This window comes from Leptonychotes weddellii, chromosome 2, assembly GCF_054177405.1.
Source record: "Leptonychotes weddellii isolate Sample4059 chromosome 2, ASM5417740v2, whole genome shotgun sequence".
Taxonomy (NCBI): Eukaryota; Metazoa; Chordata; class Mammalia; order Carnivora; family Phocidae; genus Leptonychotes; species Leptonychotes weddellii.
The window spans coordinates 24,976,053-24,992,278 of record NC_138370.1 but is presented as its reverse complement, the minus strand read 5'-3'; the positions used below and the strand labels follow the sequence as shown (position 1 = coordinate 24,992,278).

At 37.4% G+C, this 16,226-nt stretch overlaps 1 protein-coding gene across 10 annotated transcripts in view; it reads right to left on the bottom strand.

Moving 5' to 3' along the window:
* Positions 1-16,226, bottom strand: part of NRG1 (neuregulin 1) — a 953,340-nt gene that overhangs the window by 33,229 nt on the left and 903,885 nt on the right. For 8 of the 10 annotated variants that reach the window (XM_081808837.1, XM_081808842.1, XM_081808809.1 and 5 more), the window contains one exon: positions 3,110-3,239. In XM_081808837.1, the coding sequence (XP_081664963.1) occupies positions 3,110-3,239 (130 nt within the window). Of the gene's footprint in view, positions 1-3,109; positions 3,240-16,226 lie in introns of those variants that run through there. The other 2 variants (XM_081808820.1, XM_081808830.1) reach the window with 1 other exon arrangement.

Here is a 16,226-nt window from a genome sequence, read left to right as displayed (position 1 = left end):
AGCAATGTTTTGCTTTAGACAGATGGACCATATGGAAACTATGAACTGGCTTCGTACACAGGACTATGATGAGCCAATGTAGCATTTTTTTAAATGTTTTCTGTGTCTATTCATGTGGTCTAGTGAACAGTATACTATCAAAAGACATGGTATATTACGTGTCCTTGTTTCAATTCTGAATAGTGATTATTTTTTTTATGTTAAAGATGTTTTTAATACAAGGATAAAAAAAAATACTTTCATTCAACGAAAAAGGCCTGAAATATTCTGGATTTTAAATATACTCTTAATTCTTTCCTCAAGGCACTAGCCTGCTTTGATGGTTCAATAAAAAGATGGTCCAGAAGGGGGTAAAACAGTTATCAAAATCATAGGTGTCAAAGATTTTGTTTCCAACAAGATCCAGTGATAAGCGTTTTAACACTTTTCTGAAAGATTATAATTACCACAAAAAACCCAAAACCCAACCCAGTAAAATTATGATGCCAATCTGCTGAGAAGTGGAAGACAAGCATAACCCACTAGACAATTAGCTTGGGGGATACAGAGTGTTCATTCATGGTTTGCTGCTTTAATATTTATTAGAGGAATAACAAACATTTCACTTCAAGATTAAAAAAATATACAACAAGTATTTTTTTTTCTGGATTGGGCTTAAAATTTAATGAGAAACTGGTGGGTGAAAAAAAATTACGGTTGTTGGCGTAATACCAAAATGGAACAAATGAACAGCACTTGTGTGATTGCATGTTTTGTGTAGGACGTGGGAGGGTTGCAGAACAGCTGAAATTAATATGTGGAAAATCACTGTGCTGGTTCTTTAGAGGTATTCAGAAACTATCAGATGCACCCACGCAGCTTGTCAATCTTTGCAAAGGCGATGATGAAAAATGATCATGTTTCATTATTATAATTAAAATATAGTGGTCTCAGATGCTTTCCTCAAGAAGTAGTTGTATGAGACATAGGTAATCTGGGTGCAGTTGTTTAAAAAGAAGGAGAACTTAAGGACCTGTAATTTCAATGTTTTTTTTTTTCAAGGCGATTTATTAAAACATAATTAGGTGGTTTGCCTAAGATTAGGACGGAATAACAAAATTTCCCCATGTAATAAATGAATCTCATATTTTATAGATTATAATTCTCAGCTTCTGTTTGTTTCTATTTCGATGAGAGAAAACCTTGGAGGAGATTATAAAATTTCTTCATCTCAATTCAATATGATAAATATAGGGGTGCCATGTTTGTGTTGTGTTCACAGCAAGTCGGCAGAACCAAAGACCAAAACTGACCAACTTTTATTCTTTACTATAGGTATGTAGATTTCAATATACTCGTGATCTAAAAGTGAATCTCTAGGATTACTGTTAAACCAATAAACACTCATTGTCATATGAAGTAATTTGGACCCGGAAGAAATAATTTTCTACATGCTCTTTCATTTTCATCTTGCTTTCAAATTTTGAAAAGGCCTTTACCTATGAGTTTTATCTTGGCTTAAGGCTATTACCTATCTCTGTGAAAGAGATGTTTAGTAATGGAGATTAGAATTCTAATTCTTGTGATTCTTAGTCTTTTGTTCACTCTAAAAGACTATATTTAATCTTATTAGTTGCCTGTCTTCATTGATAAAATCAGCTACACAACTACCAAAACTTGTCTTCTCTTGGAACCACTTCTGCTCTTTTATAAGAGCTTAAAAAAAAAAAAAGCTTTTGAGGGCAAGAAAGTGGTTCTGGGAGGTACTTGTTCACTTGTACTTAGTACCTGAGGTCCCATGACACACCCTACAGACAGCCCTTGTCTAGAACAGCACAGGGTGTGACAAAACATTTCCCACAAAAATGGTATTTTTGTTTGATGTGATGATTTTAAAACATGTGTCTTTAATGATGTCCTTTGTAACTTATAAAAAATAAAAGGTTTTCTTAGAACTGGCACATAAATATTTCTATACTCTTTATATGATGTAAAGGGGAAATGGCCTTCTTAATTATTTCTTGTGCCTTTTTTTTTTCCATTTTGCTAATTGCTCTATTAGCTCAGCTGTGTCTCTGACAAACTTGCTCTTCTTTGTCCACATGTAAGCCACAAGCTCATATTCTGGAGCAGAAGGTAGTTTTTATGATGGCATGGTTTTTTTCCTCCTTTATGATAATCACTGCTACTTTAGAAAAATGGGACACAGACATCAGGCAACTGAAAAATAAATACGCATTTCTCATCATTTCAATGGGACATTACACATTTTTACCACATCACATTATATGCGTCCATGTCCCACATACAGCCGGAATATCAAGAGGAGACTTAAAAGGCATGGCACAATAAACATGTGGTTTTAATAAGACCTACTAATTTTAACTGCAAGGTTTAAATATTTAATGTACTGGTAATATCATTGTTTCATTCTGCCTGTTAAGAAAGAATGACTGTGATCCTTCTTAATGGTGCATCAACTTCCTCAGGTCACTAGAAAGAGCACCATTCTAAATATAACTCCAAACAATGGCAGTGCATGAAAGAACACTCTGCCTTCTACACACAATGATGGTACACACACTAAATGCATTTCCAAACACGTGCAATTTTTTTTTTTCCCTATTAGTGAGAGCAACCTAAATTCCATTTTTAGAATAGTTGTAAACCAATAAACTAATGCCAAGTGTAACAGATGCATAAGTAAAGAATCTTCTACCCTTCTGCTGCTTTTAGTTGTCCTATTCATTTTGCAGGTGATCACTGGGGTAAAAAGGCACATTATCTTACAGCCTCATTCATACACTGGATGGAGAAGGAGGTTTCAAAAGTTATAGGCCTCTATGATATTTGCACATCTCTTCTAGGTACCAGTGAGGAAAACCATGGGGAAAGCAACTTTATAAATATAAAGGCACAAAGAAAATTGAAACAAGCAAAAAACAATTCTGGATGTAACAGAGGAGATGACAAATGGTGTGAAGTTTTCAAAACACTCTACAAATAAAACAGCATTATTCAACAGGATGCAACAAAATCGGGAAAAGAAGCAACAAGACATCATGAGACATGGAGTCATCTGAAAGAAGCAGTTACGGACATAAGCCACAAAGAGGATTGCTTTTCTTACTTGCACAAGTATCTTGAGGGGTTTGAAAGGTCTTTCACCATGAAGCACTCGCCTCCATTCACACAGAAAGTTTTCTCCTTCTCTGCACACTTTACAAGATGGCTTGTCCCGGTTGTAGATGTAGACGTAGCTGGATAGAAGATAAAGAAGGGGAAGGTTTACATGTGTCTTTCCCTCTTCTCAACAACCTTTAGTCTTAAATCCTCTTAAAAGGAAGAGTTCACATAAGGTATGGCAGACTTCACTACACTTTCAGGTTTAATAAACAACAGCAAACAAGTGAAGTACTTTCTGGGTGTAATTCAATAGAATAAAATTATCAAAGGGTAATCACAGTTAATTAATTTAATTAGAATGAAATAGGAAAAAGGCTCAACATTTTTTATAACCAATATTTTATCTTCTAAGGAAGTTGGAAAAGAGAAAAGACCAATTGCCAGTAAGTAAAATATATTTTCCAGGAAGGCTCAAAGATAATGATATAAAGTCATGTCAGTGCAACTCAAGTTCAAGGTCACTTTTGAATGGCAACTACTTATTTATTTTGGAAATTACATTTTATGTGTATATTTGACCTTATAGTTTTTAGATCTCTATATATTATGTATATAGATATCCATATATATGGCTATATATATATCTGTATATATATGGCAAAGAAGAATACAAGGTGGCTTATTTGTTCCTAATAAAAATATGTATTATTAACATACAGATCAGGAGCCATTCTATTCAAAATTTCTATTCTACTCAGAAGAACACCGTTGAATGCCTGACTGCCACCATACTTTTGAGAAAATGGAAAGAGTCTAATAATGTTACAACAGTAGAAGAGCATGACAAAATTCATCCATTTTGAATTAGGAGTAGACACTAGTCTTAATTTTGGCTTACAACTATGATAAGCTTGATATCCACTTGTCAAACTTCAGGTATGTGAGAGCAAACTGAAAATGATGACTCCGCCATTAGGCACATGGGTTAAATGAAGCCAAAGCTCTTGGTCCTGAGACTCAAGGGCATTTTGTACCGGAACTTCTCCCAGCTTACACCACTGGGAACACCGTTAAGCAGTGCTCAGTCTCAAGCAAAAACAGTCTAACTTACATAATGTTCATGACTGATATTATCAGGATGTAAAGCAAAAGCATTATGGCAAGCCAAGAAAGATCCTATTGATCTTCAGGAAAAAGAAAAAATATATATATGTATCTCTAGACAAAATTTTTTCCTGGCTACTGATTCATTCTTAGTGATTTTTAATTCCTTGACTTCGTTCTCAATTTCTATTTTATTATTTGCATGTGAAACTCAGATGCCCTTTTTTACTTTTATTTGATCTCTCTCTTCTTTTTTTTTTTTCATTTTCTTTGGCTTTTCTTCTTCCTTTCCTTCACAAGTCCCCATTTTGTTTTGTTTCGTTTTTGACTTCTCCAATTTTGATTTTTACTCTAACTGATAAAAATACTCAATGTCTGATTATTCGGTTTCCAAATTACGTAAGGCCTTTCTTTCCTTGCATTCTCCCATCAAGGACATGTTTTGGGGCCATTTCATGACTCTCAGCATGGCTTTTAGGGGTAACAGCAAAGACGAGTCAGGCTGAGTTGCACTTTGGAGATAAATCTGATTCAAATCTTATCTCCTACTAGCTTTGAGTCCTTGAGCGTATCACTTAGCCACCCAGAATACAATTTTCCCATCTTGAAAACAATGGTAATGGTATTCTTGCAGGATTTTTGTAGGGATCATAAATAACCCAGGTAAGGGAACTGGCACAACCCTAGCACTCAATGAGTAGAAGCAGGTATTACTACTGGGCAAGTAGGGAAGGTATTTATCAATCAGATAAGAATCTTGATAATGGAAATCTGGGGATTTCAAAGCTGCATGTTACTCTTGAATCATTATGATGAATAATTAAGAACTGGGTCGATTTTTTTTTAATACTCCAAAGAAAAGTCCTTTCAAAATGTATTTCAAGGTATCCTTCACAGATCTACAAACCAAACAAAACGAACTAAGGAGAGGAGGAAGAGGGGTGATTTTACCCTGTATTATCAGCTACACCCTCACCTCTTTGTCAGGTAGAGGGCAATGTAATTGGCATCATTTTGTTTAGTAAAATCATAGAGTACACAACATTTCTATCGATCACACAACATATCATTTGAATCCAATATTAGATCTTCATGTGAAAAACTTGGGCGCTGTGTATTAATATTTCCATCCATGGACATTGCTTTTAAAAGATACTAGGAGGAAGTTTGCCTTAAATGTTCAAGGTTTTGTGCTTAAGACTTTTAACTGCTGACAGGATACTGTGGGATGACAAATTGGGCCGGGTTCCCTTGCTGCCCCAGGGGACAGTACTGAGCGGACCACCTGCTGTGTGCTGTCTCCAGTCATTCCCACAGAGAAACTCTTGAGCGTCCAGCAGACCCCAGTGGTCTCTGAATCCCTGACAGGTTGCCAAGGATTACGCTTCACCCAAGCTGAGCAGCAAACACTGCACTAGGCTCTTCCCGAACAAATCCTGAGGCTGTTACTAAAAACAACGAAACCAACATGCCCCCCAAGAGCAGACACTTCATATACATTATAAAACTAATAATAAAGGTTAGCAGTGATAGAAGCAACAAACAGATACCTCATACCTATTCCTTGGACTTTAAGATAAATGTATGTTAAAACTAAAAATAATTCCCCCTTGAAGGAAAAATAAAACAAGATGAAAACAGAGAGGAAGGCAAACCATAAGAGACTCTTTAACTCTAGGGAACAAACTGAGGATTGCTGGAGGGGGTGTGTGTGTGGGGGGGGATGGGGGAACTGGGTGATGGGCATTAAGGAGGGCACTTGATGTAATGAGCACTGGGTGTTATATGCAACTGATGAATCACTAAATTCTACCCCTGAGACTGATAATACAGTTTACGTTACTAAATTGAATTTACATAAAAGATTAAAAAGAAAGGAAATAATCTCCCCTTTTTTGGTTTTTAAAAATATTTCCCTCTGAAACGATTATCCTTTTAATGCTATCCTGCAGCACCAAGTTATGACACATTCATTTGAAAAATTCTTAGATCATCACCTGAGGCCAGCAATGGTAAATCTGATGGTTAAATGATTCTTGGAGAAAATTCAGTAGCAACTATGTTTATATGATCATAGACTATTGTGCTTATTAGTATTTCTATCGTTTAGCCGCAGCAAGAACAAAAATGATCATGGAATTGTAAAGCAGTAATGAACTCCCAGGTGATGCCAAGTGTCAGCCGACTAGGTACAGCTGTTCTGAACCAACAGCCAAACAAAGGAATAAGTTGTAACTGTCAGGAGAATCTGGGATGGAGATGCTGATACATGAACCCTTCAGATTTTTGCCAGGTTTCCTTTTATTCTCCTTAGTTCAATGCAGTGCACAGCCGGTCTTAAGCAGATCTATAAATTTTGCAGTGATGCCCTTTCTCCTTGGCTTACACATGCTGCATTGCTAAGTCAGTTTCCATTTAGGAATTCTGCCAGAAATTAATGAAACAGACAAAGCAGGTTCTTAAACCTAGCTATGGAAACGACATTCTTTCTGGGGGAGCTGGGAGGACTTTATCAGAGGTGAAGCTAAAGGTTGTGCGGGTAGAATGTGTTTCGATATATAAAAGATGACCCTCACAGTTGTCCCTGGAAGTAGGTGAAGTAGATCTCACTCATTTGGTACTTAATAAACCGGCCTCTCACCACTTCGTGACTAGTTTGTTATAATCCGGGAGTTTGTCATCTTCTTGTAAGTTGCTAAATGAATAGCAATTAGGGATAGTGCAAAATATGAAGCTACTACCTTTATGTTTGCCATTTATATGAATACTTTATCTCAAACACACTTTCCCTGAGATATGAGCAACTACAATATTACAAGGAAGAAAGTATAAGTAAAGCAGTAACTTGAGACCAGACAATGAAACACTCTGGTGTGTTTCACTCTTGACCTGGTCTCTCCTGGCATATAGATCAGGACTCAGGACCATCCCTGGGGAGGCTGGACAGTTCTCTGACTTAGCCAAGGATCTGGACACCAAGATCACCATTTACAGACTCCCCAGATCCTGCCCCACACAGTGGGGCTCCCTTCTTTCTAGCCTGCCTTCCTTCTTCCCTTCTTTCCATCCTTCCTTCCTTCCTTCTTCCCTTCTACAATTCTTTAATGATTGCCTATTATGTGCAAGACATGAGGATAACAACTAGAGTTACTGGGGTTAAAAACTGTAAGACTGTGAACAATTCTTCCTAAAAGGAGACCTTTACAGATAAAATGTAGTGAAATGAGTACTGGAGTTAGCTGAGAAGATTCAGATCCAAAGCTCAATTTTACCAATTACTCTGATCCAGCTAACCTGCCTCAGTAAATTCAGCTGTAAAATGTGCTGTCACAGGGTTGTTGGGGAGTGTGATAAAATATTTTGTCAGTTGCAACACTGCATGCAAATATGATACTGTTACTATTATACTAGCGGTATAAACGTGGAAAAAAGAAAAGCAAAAAACTTATCTGTCCAGACTCAGGAATTATATATAATCAAGCCTCATATGTTCTTAGTATATTATTCTTCTACAAATTATGAAGAGAGATGGTCTAATTTGGAAAGGTAACCATTGCATGATTCAAGGCATTAAGTACCTATCAATAATCTACTCTATTTTAATTGTATCATAACCACTTCTTAATAATTAATAACCACTAAAATTTGCCTATATATTAAACTGAAGGGAACAATTTGAAGTAAAAGAAAACTGTCTTAAACATGTGATTATTTTCAACTTCCAAGACCCATGCAATTCTTTAATATTTCTGACCAAAGTTCCAAGTAACTGAATCAAGTGTACTTATAATATTGTTATTATAACAGTTTCAGACTATAAAATATAAAAAAAATAGTGTGATGTTCACAGTATATAGGACATAGTATAAGCTGTTTATAATGTAACATTTTGGAAACCATACATTATTGTACACTTTTATAAATACACAATAAAAATCTGAGGACTAATGAAGTGTTCTCTGTTCATCACTAAGTATTTTCCCACAGAATCACACAGTATTTCCTGTAGAATGCCAGGCGCTTTCTGCTCAAGGAAGGCTGAAAAGAAAACAATGTTGGAAAGGATGGCTTACTTTCTTGCTTGTTTTAAGTGGTGTTTTCCTTATCAGAGAAGTAGACAGCACCAACAGAGCAGGGCCATTACACAAATGTAAATTGCTGATAAGAAGCCTCTCTATTCTTCTTTGACAATTAGCAGGGATTAGCAGGAGTGTACGGTATTTATCCTACCCCAAGGAGCCATCATTAGACCCTGTCCTCCCTGAGTGAAGGAGTCCTTACTAGCAGTTTTTAGGACAATTCTTAAGGATTTACTTGCAGGAAAATTAAACTAACTCTATGCAGTTTTCTCAATGAAATATACAAAGTTTAACAATTTTTATATTCTAATATGAAACTGTCAATCACTACATTACAGGTTTTTTTCTTTTTCGTTCTTTCTTTTTAAAACCTTACCTGTGATATCTTCAATGGCTCTGTGTTTAGAAATCTGCATGCTTTTGTGCTCTTTGAACTCCCAGTTTAAAAAAAAAAAAATTCTGAAATTATTATTATTCTTGCTCGGAATACAGCTCCTTGCAATTAAGTGCTAGAAGCACTCTGAACTCCCACTGGGGGGAAAATGCTTATGTGGCTCCTGAAAGGAAAGCTTTGGAACAGAAGCTGAGCAGAAAGAGCTGGGCCACCTAATGTAGCTTCTGTTGATGACTAGGGAATGAAGTGGGGGGGAGGGGGAGTCATTAGTTTTCCAAAGGAAAAGTCCAGAGCCTGACTCAGAAGTCCTGAAGCACTGTCATTCTGGGCTGGCCAGTTTTTCTGAGTAGTAATTCAATCCTCTGCTGAATGGTAAATAAATTCTTGAAGAGGAAAAAATGACAAGAGGCGATAAAAAACAAAAACAGAAACAAAAACAAAAAACAACAACAAAAATACCCAACCCTGTGCTGGCTTGGAGGTTCCCAGAGCCAATAGAGTGATTTAAAGTAGCATACCATTTCCTTGGCCTCTCCTCTACTGAACTCTACTAAGGAACAAAAAGGGAAGCCAGAGAAGAAGCGTCATGAGACCATAAATGAAACCAGAACTTTCTGAAGTAGAATTAGGGCATCTTGCTTCATGGACCCACGAACTTACAGCTGATAAGCTAGAAATGCTTAGAGGTTTGCAGACTACCCACAAGGGAAGAGTTTGTCTAAAGAACAAGTTGGCACCAAGGGCCAATGGAAATTAGCTTCCGCATCATTTAAACACACACAGAATGGTGGAGAAGAAACAACTTTAGCATATCTTATAGTTTATCCCATATTTAAAAAGAGGGTACAAATCATCTCAAAAGAATAGTTCTATGGTCTTTAATAAAATACCTCTAGCAAAGAATTCAGAGGTGCGCAGGGGAAGGCTGCCCAAGGTCACACAAGTGAATTAAGAAATGCTTGCTTTCTGTTTTGTTAAATGTATATTGTGGCTTAAGTAGGTTAATAAGATTGCCTTTAATTCCTCTCTGTCTTACAAACTCTCTGGGCAGACCCTATTATTTCTTCCTTCTTCAGCAGAATGAAAAGTGACCTTTGGGTGTTTCTCCTCATAAAACAAAATTATAATTTTTGTTGTAACACTGATCTCATTTGTAGCTAAACAGAAAGCAGATTCTAAGTTCCCAGCAGTTTGCTGAGCAAATGATTTGGTGTCACTAGACAGTGTTATCCTTAGAAAAATAAAATTGTCAAGAAAGGTTATTTTCAAACATACAAGTTGCTATCTTTTTTTCCTTTTCTCCGACAGTGCATTTGACTCATGATACAATGTAATCACAGTCTACTACTTCTTAGAGCAACATCACAATGACAAATACTTTATAGGATGTCAGAGATTTTGTAAAGAAGAGGGAGAGGGAGTCTCTTCCCACAGTGGACCATTGGCTGGTTGGAGCTACAAGAGAGCTACATTTTCTTCCTTACAAAGCCAATAATCTTTCCTTAGCTAACAAGTCAACTCCAGAAATACAGTTTGGGTATATACTTTCTACTAATCACTCAGTGTTATTTAAGTATAAAATTTCCAAAGCCAGGAGCTGACAAACTTTCAAGCTGTCCCTTGAATCTTTTCCCATCAAGACACTATTCTAAAGGAGTCAAATCCATCTAGCCTGAAAGCAAATAGTAGCAGTCCATTTGACTGGCTTAATTGGATACCTCTATAGATCTCCTCAGGCTAAATGCAGAAGGTACATTGTTAACTACACACTGCATTTTCTACCAGTATCAATTTAGTTGGGAAAAGGTCATGTCAATGTAGAAAATGTTAACCTGTCAATCTGAAAATTAGTCAAAAGTTTTGAACACCAAACAAATCAAAACAGAGAAGACTGATCAAGGATTCAGTTATTCAGCAAGCTGCTGAAATTACCATGTGACATTTAATGACATAGGTTAATTTATTCATCAACTAAAATACATTTAGAAATGAAAGTAGATGAAAGGTCAGAAGATAGAAACTAGGAGGCAAATTCATTTATCTTATTCAACAAATCTAAAAAATCATGGCATATCAGACAATAAAAGCCATATGGTCATTTCAATAGATCTTGAATCAACATTTGATGAGGTTAACCATCAATTTCCATAAGACTATCAAGTATTGTCCCCCAAATCAAACCTGAATTTTAATCAGGCATCCACATACAGTTACTAATTTGCAGCAAATACACAGGTCAGAGAAACACAATAAAAGACACACCATGGCATATAATCAGCAAAACCCAGACCATGGAGAACTCTTCTGGGGAAATCACCCAGCTTTTTCAAAACACAACTAAAGGAGGATAAACAGACAAAGAGAGCTAGATTTAGAGACAGGCCAAGAGGATGAAAGAAAGAAAAATCCAAAACAGAGACATTTAAAAGAGAGTTAAGAGACATATAAACCACTCACCTTGCATCACACTTGGATCCAGATTCAAACAGTTTTAAATGTATGATATTTATAAGAGGAAATCTGATCACTGATTAGATCATTACTATTTCTATGGGGTTATCATTAATTTGTGGGTGTCAAATGTACTGTGGTTATATTTAAAAACAGTCCTTAGCTTTTAGAGATGCATACTGAAATGTGTATATATTCAATGATAACGTGTCTGGAATTTGCTTCAAAATGTAAGAGGGAAGGGAAGTAAGTTCGATCAAGATGAAAAAACCACCACCACCACCCAGTAATTGCTGAAGTGGATGATGGCTACATGGAGACTCATTATTCATTGTTTCCTGTACTTTCATATGTTTAGTATACATGCTTATATGTGCATTATATGTTTAAAGATACATTTATGTATGATTAAAATTACAATGCAAAAAATACCAATTTCAGGCTTTTCAATACATGTCTTGATAAAGTAGAATCAGAATGATACTCTCTCTTGCTGGAAAAGATCGACTTTTAGCAAACAACTTATATCATACTTAACACTGAGACTCTGGGAGAGCTTCCCATTAATGTAAAGATCAAGCTAAGTATGTTGACTGCCAATGCTATTATGTAACATCGCTCTGAAAGTTCTAACCAATGCGATACACAAAGAATAAAAAACAAAACAAAACGGTAGTATAACTGTAGGACATGAGAAGATGAAATAATCATTATTCTAGAGTCACTGGTAAAGTGAAAGGGTTGCAGCCAAGACTCTAGGACTGATGCATTTCCTTTTTTTTTTTTCTTCAAAGGATTTCATTTGTTTGAGAGAGAGAGACAGTGAGCACAAGCAGGGGGAGCAGGAGAGGGAGAAGTAGGCCTTTTGCTGAGCAGGGAGCCCAATGCGGGGCTCGATCCCAGGACCCTGGGATCATGACCTGAGCCAAAGGCAGATGCTTAACCGACTGAGCCACCCAGGCGCCCCAGGACTGATGCTTTTCTAATCTGACTATACCATATGTCTGTTGATATGAAAGAACCCATTAAGAATAAAGAGTATCACAGTTGGCCTAAAGTTACAAGTTACACAGATGCTCAAGGCAGTAAGCTTCCTAGAAGTTACGGAAGCACCTTCATGACAGCAACTGATTTCTGCCAAAGTTCTAAGAAATCTCAATTTTCAATGTCTTGCGTAACGGAGCCTCCATAAAAGTGTAGAAAAGACAGGCTCTGGGCAAAGCAGACACAGTCTTCCAAGTGTTTCTGGTTTGAGCCAGGTCCTTTTGATGAGTGGTCTGGAATACAAGAAGGCTGGATGATAGTCCTTAGGTGGCACCCGGGCAGCTTTAAACCCCCAGCTGCACGTTGCTACACACCATTTAGCCAAATTCCTGCCATTCTGCGTTTGGGTGATGGCTGTGGACATCAATAGCCAGATTCTGTTTCTATAAGCACCACATTTTCCTCACTCAGGTTAAAGGCTGCTGCACATAAAGGAATTAAGCAGTGAGAGCATGTTTGAACATATGAATCTTGCTCTGTAACACTTGGCTAATTTCAGTCCATATATTTTCTCAAACTCCCAGGAGTGCCTTGTTTCCAGGCTTGTGATCAGAATAGCCGAACAGCCCTCCCTGTAACATGATGCGTTACATGTGTAGCTGCAGTGTTTAGGTTCCCAGCACAAATTCTACATAACCAAATATCACATGGATATCTAACATTTTTCAATACCATTATTGTTGTTCATACATGACTGATCTGAACCGGAATAAAGCAAGGTTTCCAAAAACACGTAACTTCAAATGCTTCATCTTAAAAAAAAAAAAAAATTGCTGCCCTGCTCCTCCCCCTCCCCCCCCAAAGGACTAGCTGGTCCCATAATATTTAGTTCATAGCAGGTCTTGTTTCTCTAAAGAGCATATATTTTTTAGGTTACAGTTGGAGGCCATGGGGGAGGTAATACTACCAGCAAAGCCTATGCTTTTATAGAAACTGGGCCAAAATGATAAATTAGCCCTGACTCCATTATGCCTAAAGAAGCTTTCCCTTAAAGCCTTGGTGTTTTTGTTTTGTTTTGTTTTTAATTTCTGGGCCTCTACCCTCAAACCCAACAAGCACCCGTTTTTCTACTGTTGGCGCTGATTGTTGTTACTCAACGGGAGGTTAACAGACAGGTGTGCGCGTTGAACTCTTTTTCCAACGTACACAATTATTTCTAAAAAAACCTGGGGCCATGTGTTTAGTGTCTTACGATCATCATCTGGCCTAGCTGTTATATATATGTATGTATATGTATACATCATTTGGTTGTTGGAAAAACTCAGTGGAAATCATCCTGCTTATAGTAAAACCGAAAAAGGGCATGTTGAAGCACATCATAAAAAAAAAAGTAGAGTAGAGGTCAGGGTTTTATCTAGGCTTGCCTAGCTACTTCCCTGCACTGCCAGAAACAGGGAATTTTAAGGTCCACACATAGGATCTTAATTATAATTTATTAGCTTTTCTTGGTGGTGATATATCTATCTGTGTATATGGACTAATAAAACACTTCCATCTCCTGGAGCTATAATAATTCAGAATGGCTGAGGTCTTCCCCCTTTTATTTTATTTTTTTTAAGATTTTTTTATTTATTCATTGAGAGCGAGAGAGAGCGAGAGCAAGAGCAGGGGAGAGCGGCAGAAGGAGAGGGAGAAGCAGATTCCCCACCAAGCGGGGAGCAGGGCTCGATCCCAGGACCCTGGCATCATGAACTGAGCCTGAAGGCAGAAGCTTAACTGACTGCGCCACCCAGGTGCCCGACCTTCCCCCTTTAAAAACATAAACCATTTCTGTAGATGCTGCAGGTGGGTGACTAATTCAGATCTTTGTTCTTTCCATTCATTACTAAGGTGCTTCACACCCAAACACTGACCAGGAAAATTGCTCAAAGCAGGGAATCATGGCTGTTTAGTACACCAGCTGGAAGGGAACCATGGCCCTCTAAGACCACCTATACAACTCCAGGCAGGCAAAACCAGATCCTAAACCAGGTCCACTTTGCCAATTCAATCCCTCACATTCCCATACAATTCCTGGAGAAGAGTCAGATGTCTTCAGCTGAGATCTGTCATTTCTCCAAAAGCTTTCAAGAAGTCCAACACTTTGCAATACTAAATGGTATGTCTAGTAGGAGTCTGCTAGTTCTGCTCAAATAGGCATTGCTAATACCTAGTGAGTAGTGAATTTTCCAGTTCAGGAACTATAGAATCCAGTGACTACCGTAAGGAGGAGACATGTGCAGGGTTAGTTATGCTTCTGAACCCCACTGAGGGAGAGCTAACAGACGACACACAACTTCTGGTTATATTTCTAAGCACAAAACAAAGCCTTACCAGGCCAAAGAGATCTTGTTAAGGAGGAGGAACCAGACCTCTGACCTTATTCTTTATAAAGGCCTGTTTTATTCATGGCTTTCTCCTTAAAAAATCCTTACCTCTGAAGAATTTTGAAATAGAAAACACTTTCATTAAAAGAGAGAATTTTTCTTCATGACACACCTGCTCAGTCCCCGGGTTGTTAACTGTCTCTGAACAGAGATCAGTCACAGGCAGAGCGCTTTTCTGTTGTGAGGCACCCTTCTCCTTGTACCTTAACGCCTAATGTTATATTAAATAACTCTAGTACTTAAACTTTTCTCAAGGACTGAAGAACTCAGGGAAGTGAGTCACTGTTCTACAGAGACCACACAAGTCCCTGGAATTAAACGTTGATAATATAAATGGATCTTAATCAGCAGACAGATGTTAAGAATTCAGTGAGCCTTCATTAAGGTATCCCATGATTTTTTCCCTGGTTTTGTTTCCTAGGCTTTTGTTTGTTTTTAAGTCTAATTAATTAATATTATATGTTAATTCATGAGTTACCTAACTACTAGACTATAAGATTATTCTTGAAAACTTTCTAAGCTCAATTTTACCCTTTGTCAAATTCAAGCCTCCAAATACCAGCTTGCCGCTTTGTTTGCCTGTTTTCGTTTTTTATTTATATGTTTATTTGTCTTCAGGATTTGAAGACCATTTTATCTGTGAATTATTTTAGTTGTAAATGATGAATTGTTCAAAGGTGAACAAACAGAACACATGGACGAACAGATGGAAATTATAAATGAAAACACGGTGTCAAAATATTTCTTCTAAAGTCAGAACTAGGCATTGGTAAACCCACAGTAATATCCACAAAAACTGCTGGCTACATATATTAAAAAAAAAAAAATCTTGTCCATGCACGTCAGAAAGTAAGCAGAAAGTAGTCAAATGGTGGATGTAGGGGGCAAAGGAAGGATGTTGGGTCTGTGAAATCTTAGTACTTCTTGGAACCTAAAGAGTCCATATGAAGTTCAATTCAATTAGGAAGGTCTGAGATGCCAGTTTTGTGATGTAAATAAGGCTGTAATATGCCTCATGGATTAAATTTAGGTGACTGCAGGAGGGTTCATTCTAACTGGAGAACTTTCGATGCTCAAGGTGGTTACTTTCCTCCGTCTCTCTTTCTTCCTGTTGAATGCACCAAATTCCTTGGGCCGATGGGCTGGAAAACTACAGTTTATCGTAAAGTCTAGCTTCCAATCCTAACGTGAAGTTAGAGTTTCCTACATAGACCTATGATCATATCAACATGGCAATAAGGAAACTTGTAGAAACTAAAAAAGTCTAGTGACCTGTAATCTGTTAAATGGGCAGGGTGATCTATTAAATGGAGAATCACATTCTGGCAACAGGTAAAGTAAGTATATAGGTGGAGGTAAAAAGAGAAAAGGTGAATGAGCTAGGAACTGAGTCATGGTCTTCTGATTTATGGGAACAGTGCTCCATGCTCTAGACAACACTGATGACCATTTCAGCAACTCTGTGAAAGAAGATATGAAAGATCCAATTTTGGAGATAATGAATATTTCTGATTTATTAAAAATTTTGCTCTATTTTAGAAGAAACTCTGACTAGGCATAGCATGAGGTCAGAACAAAGTTCTGACTGCTCTTAGGTCACAGAACCATAGGGGCAAAAGTCCAGACAGATTAAATCTTTCACTATCGTAAGTGATTATAAGAAAGACTGGGGGGCCACTGCTC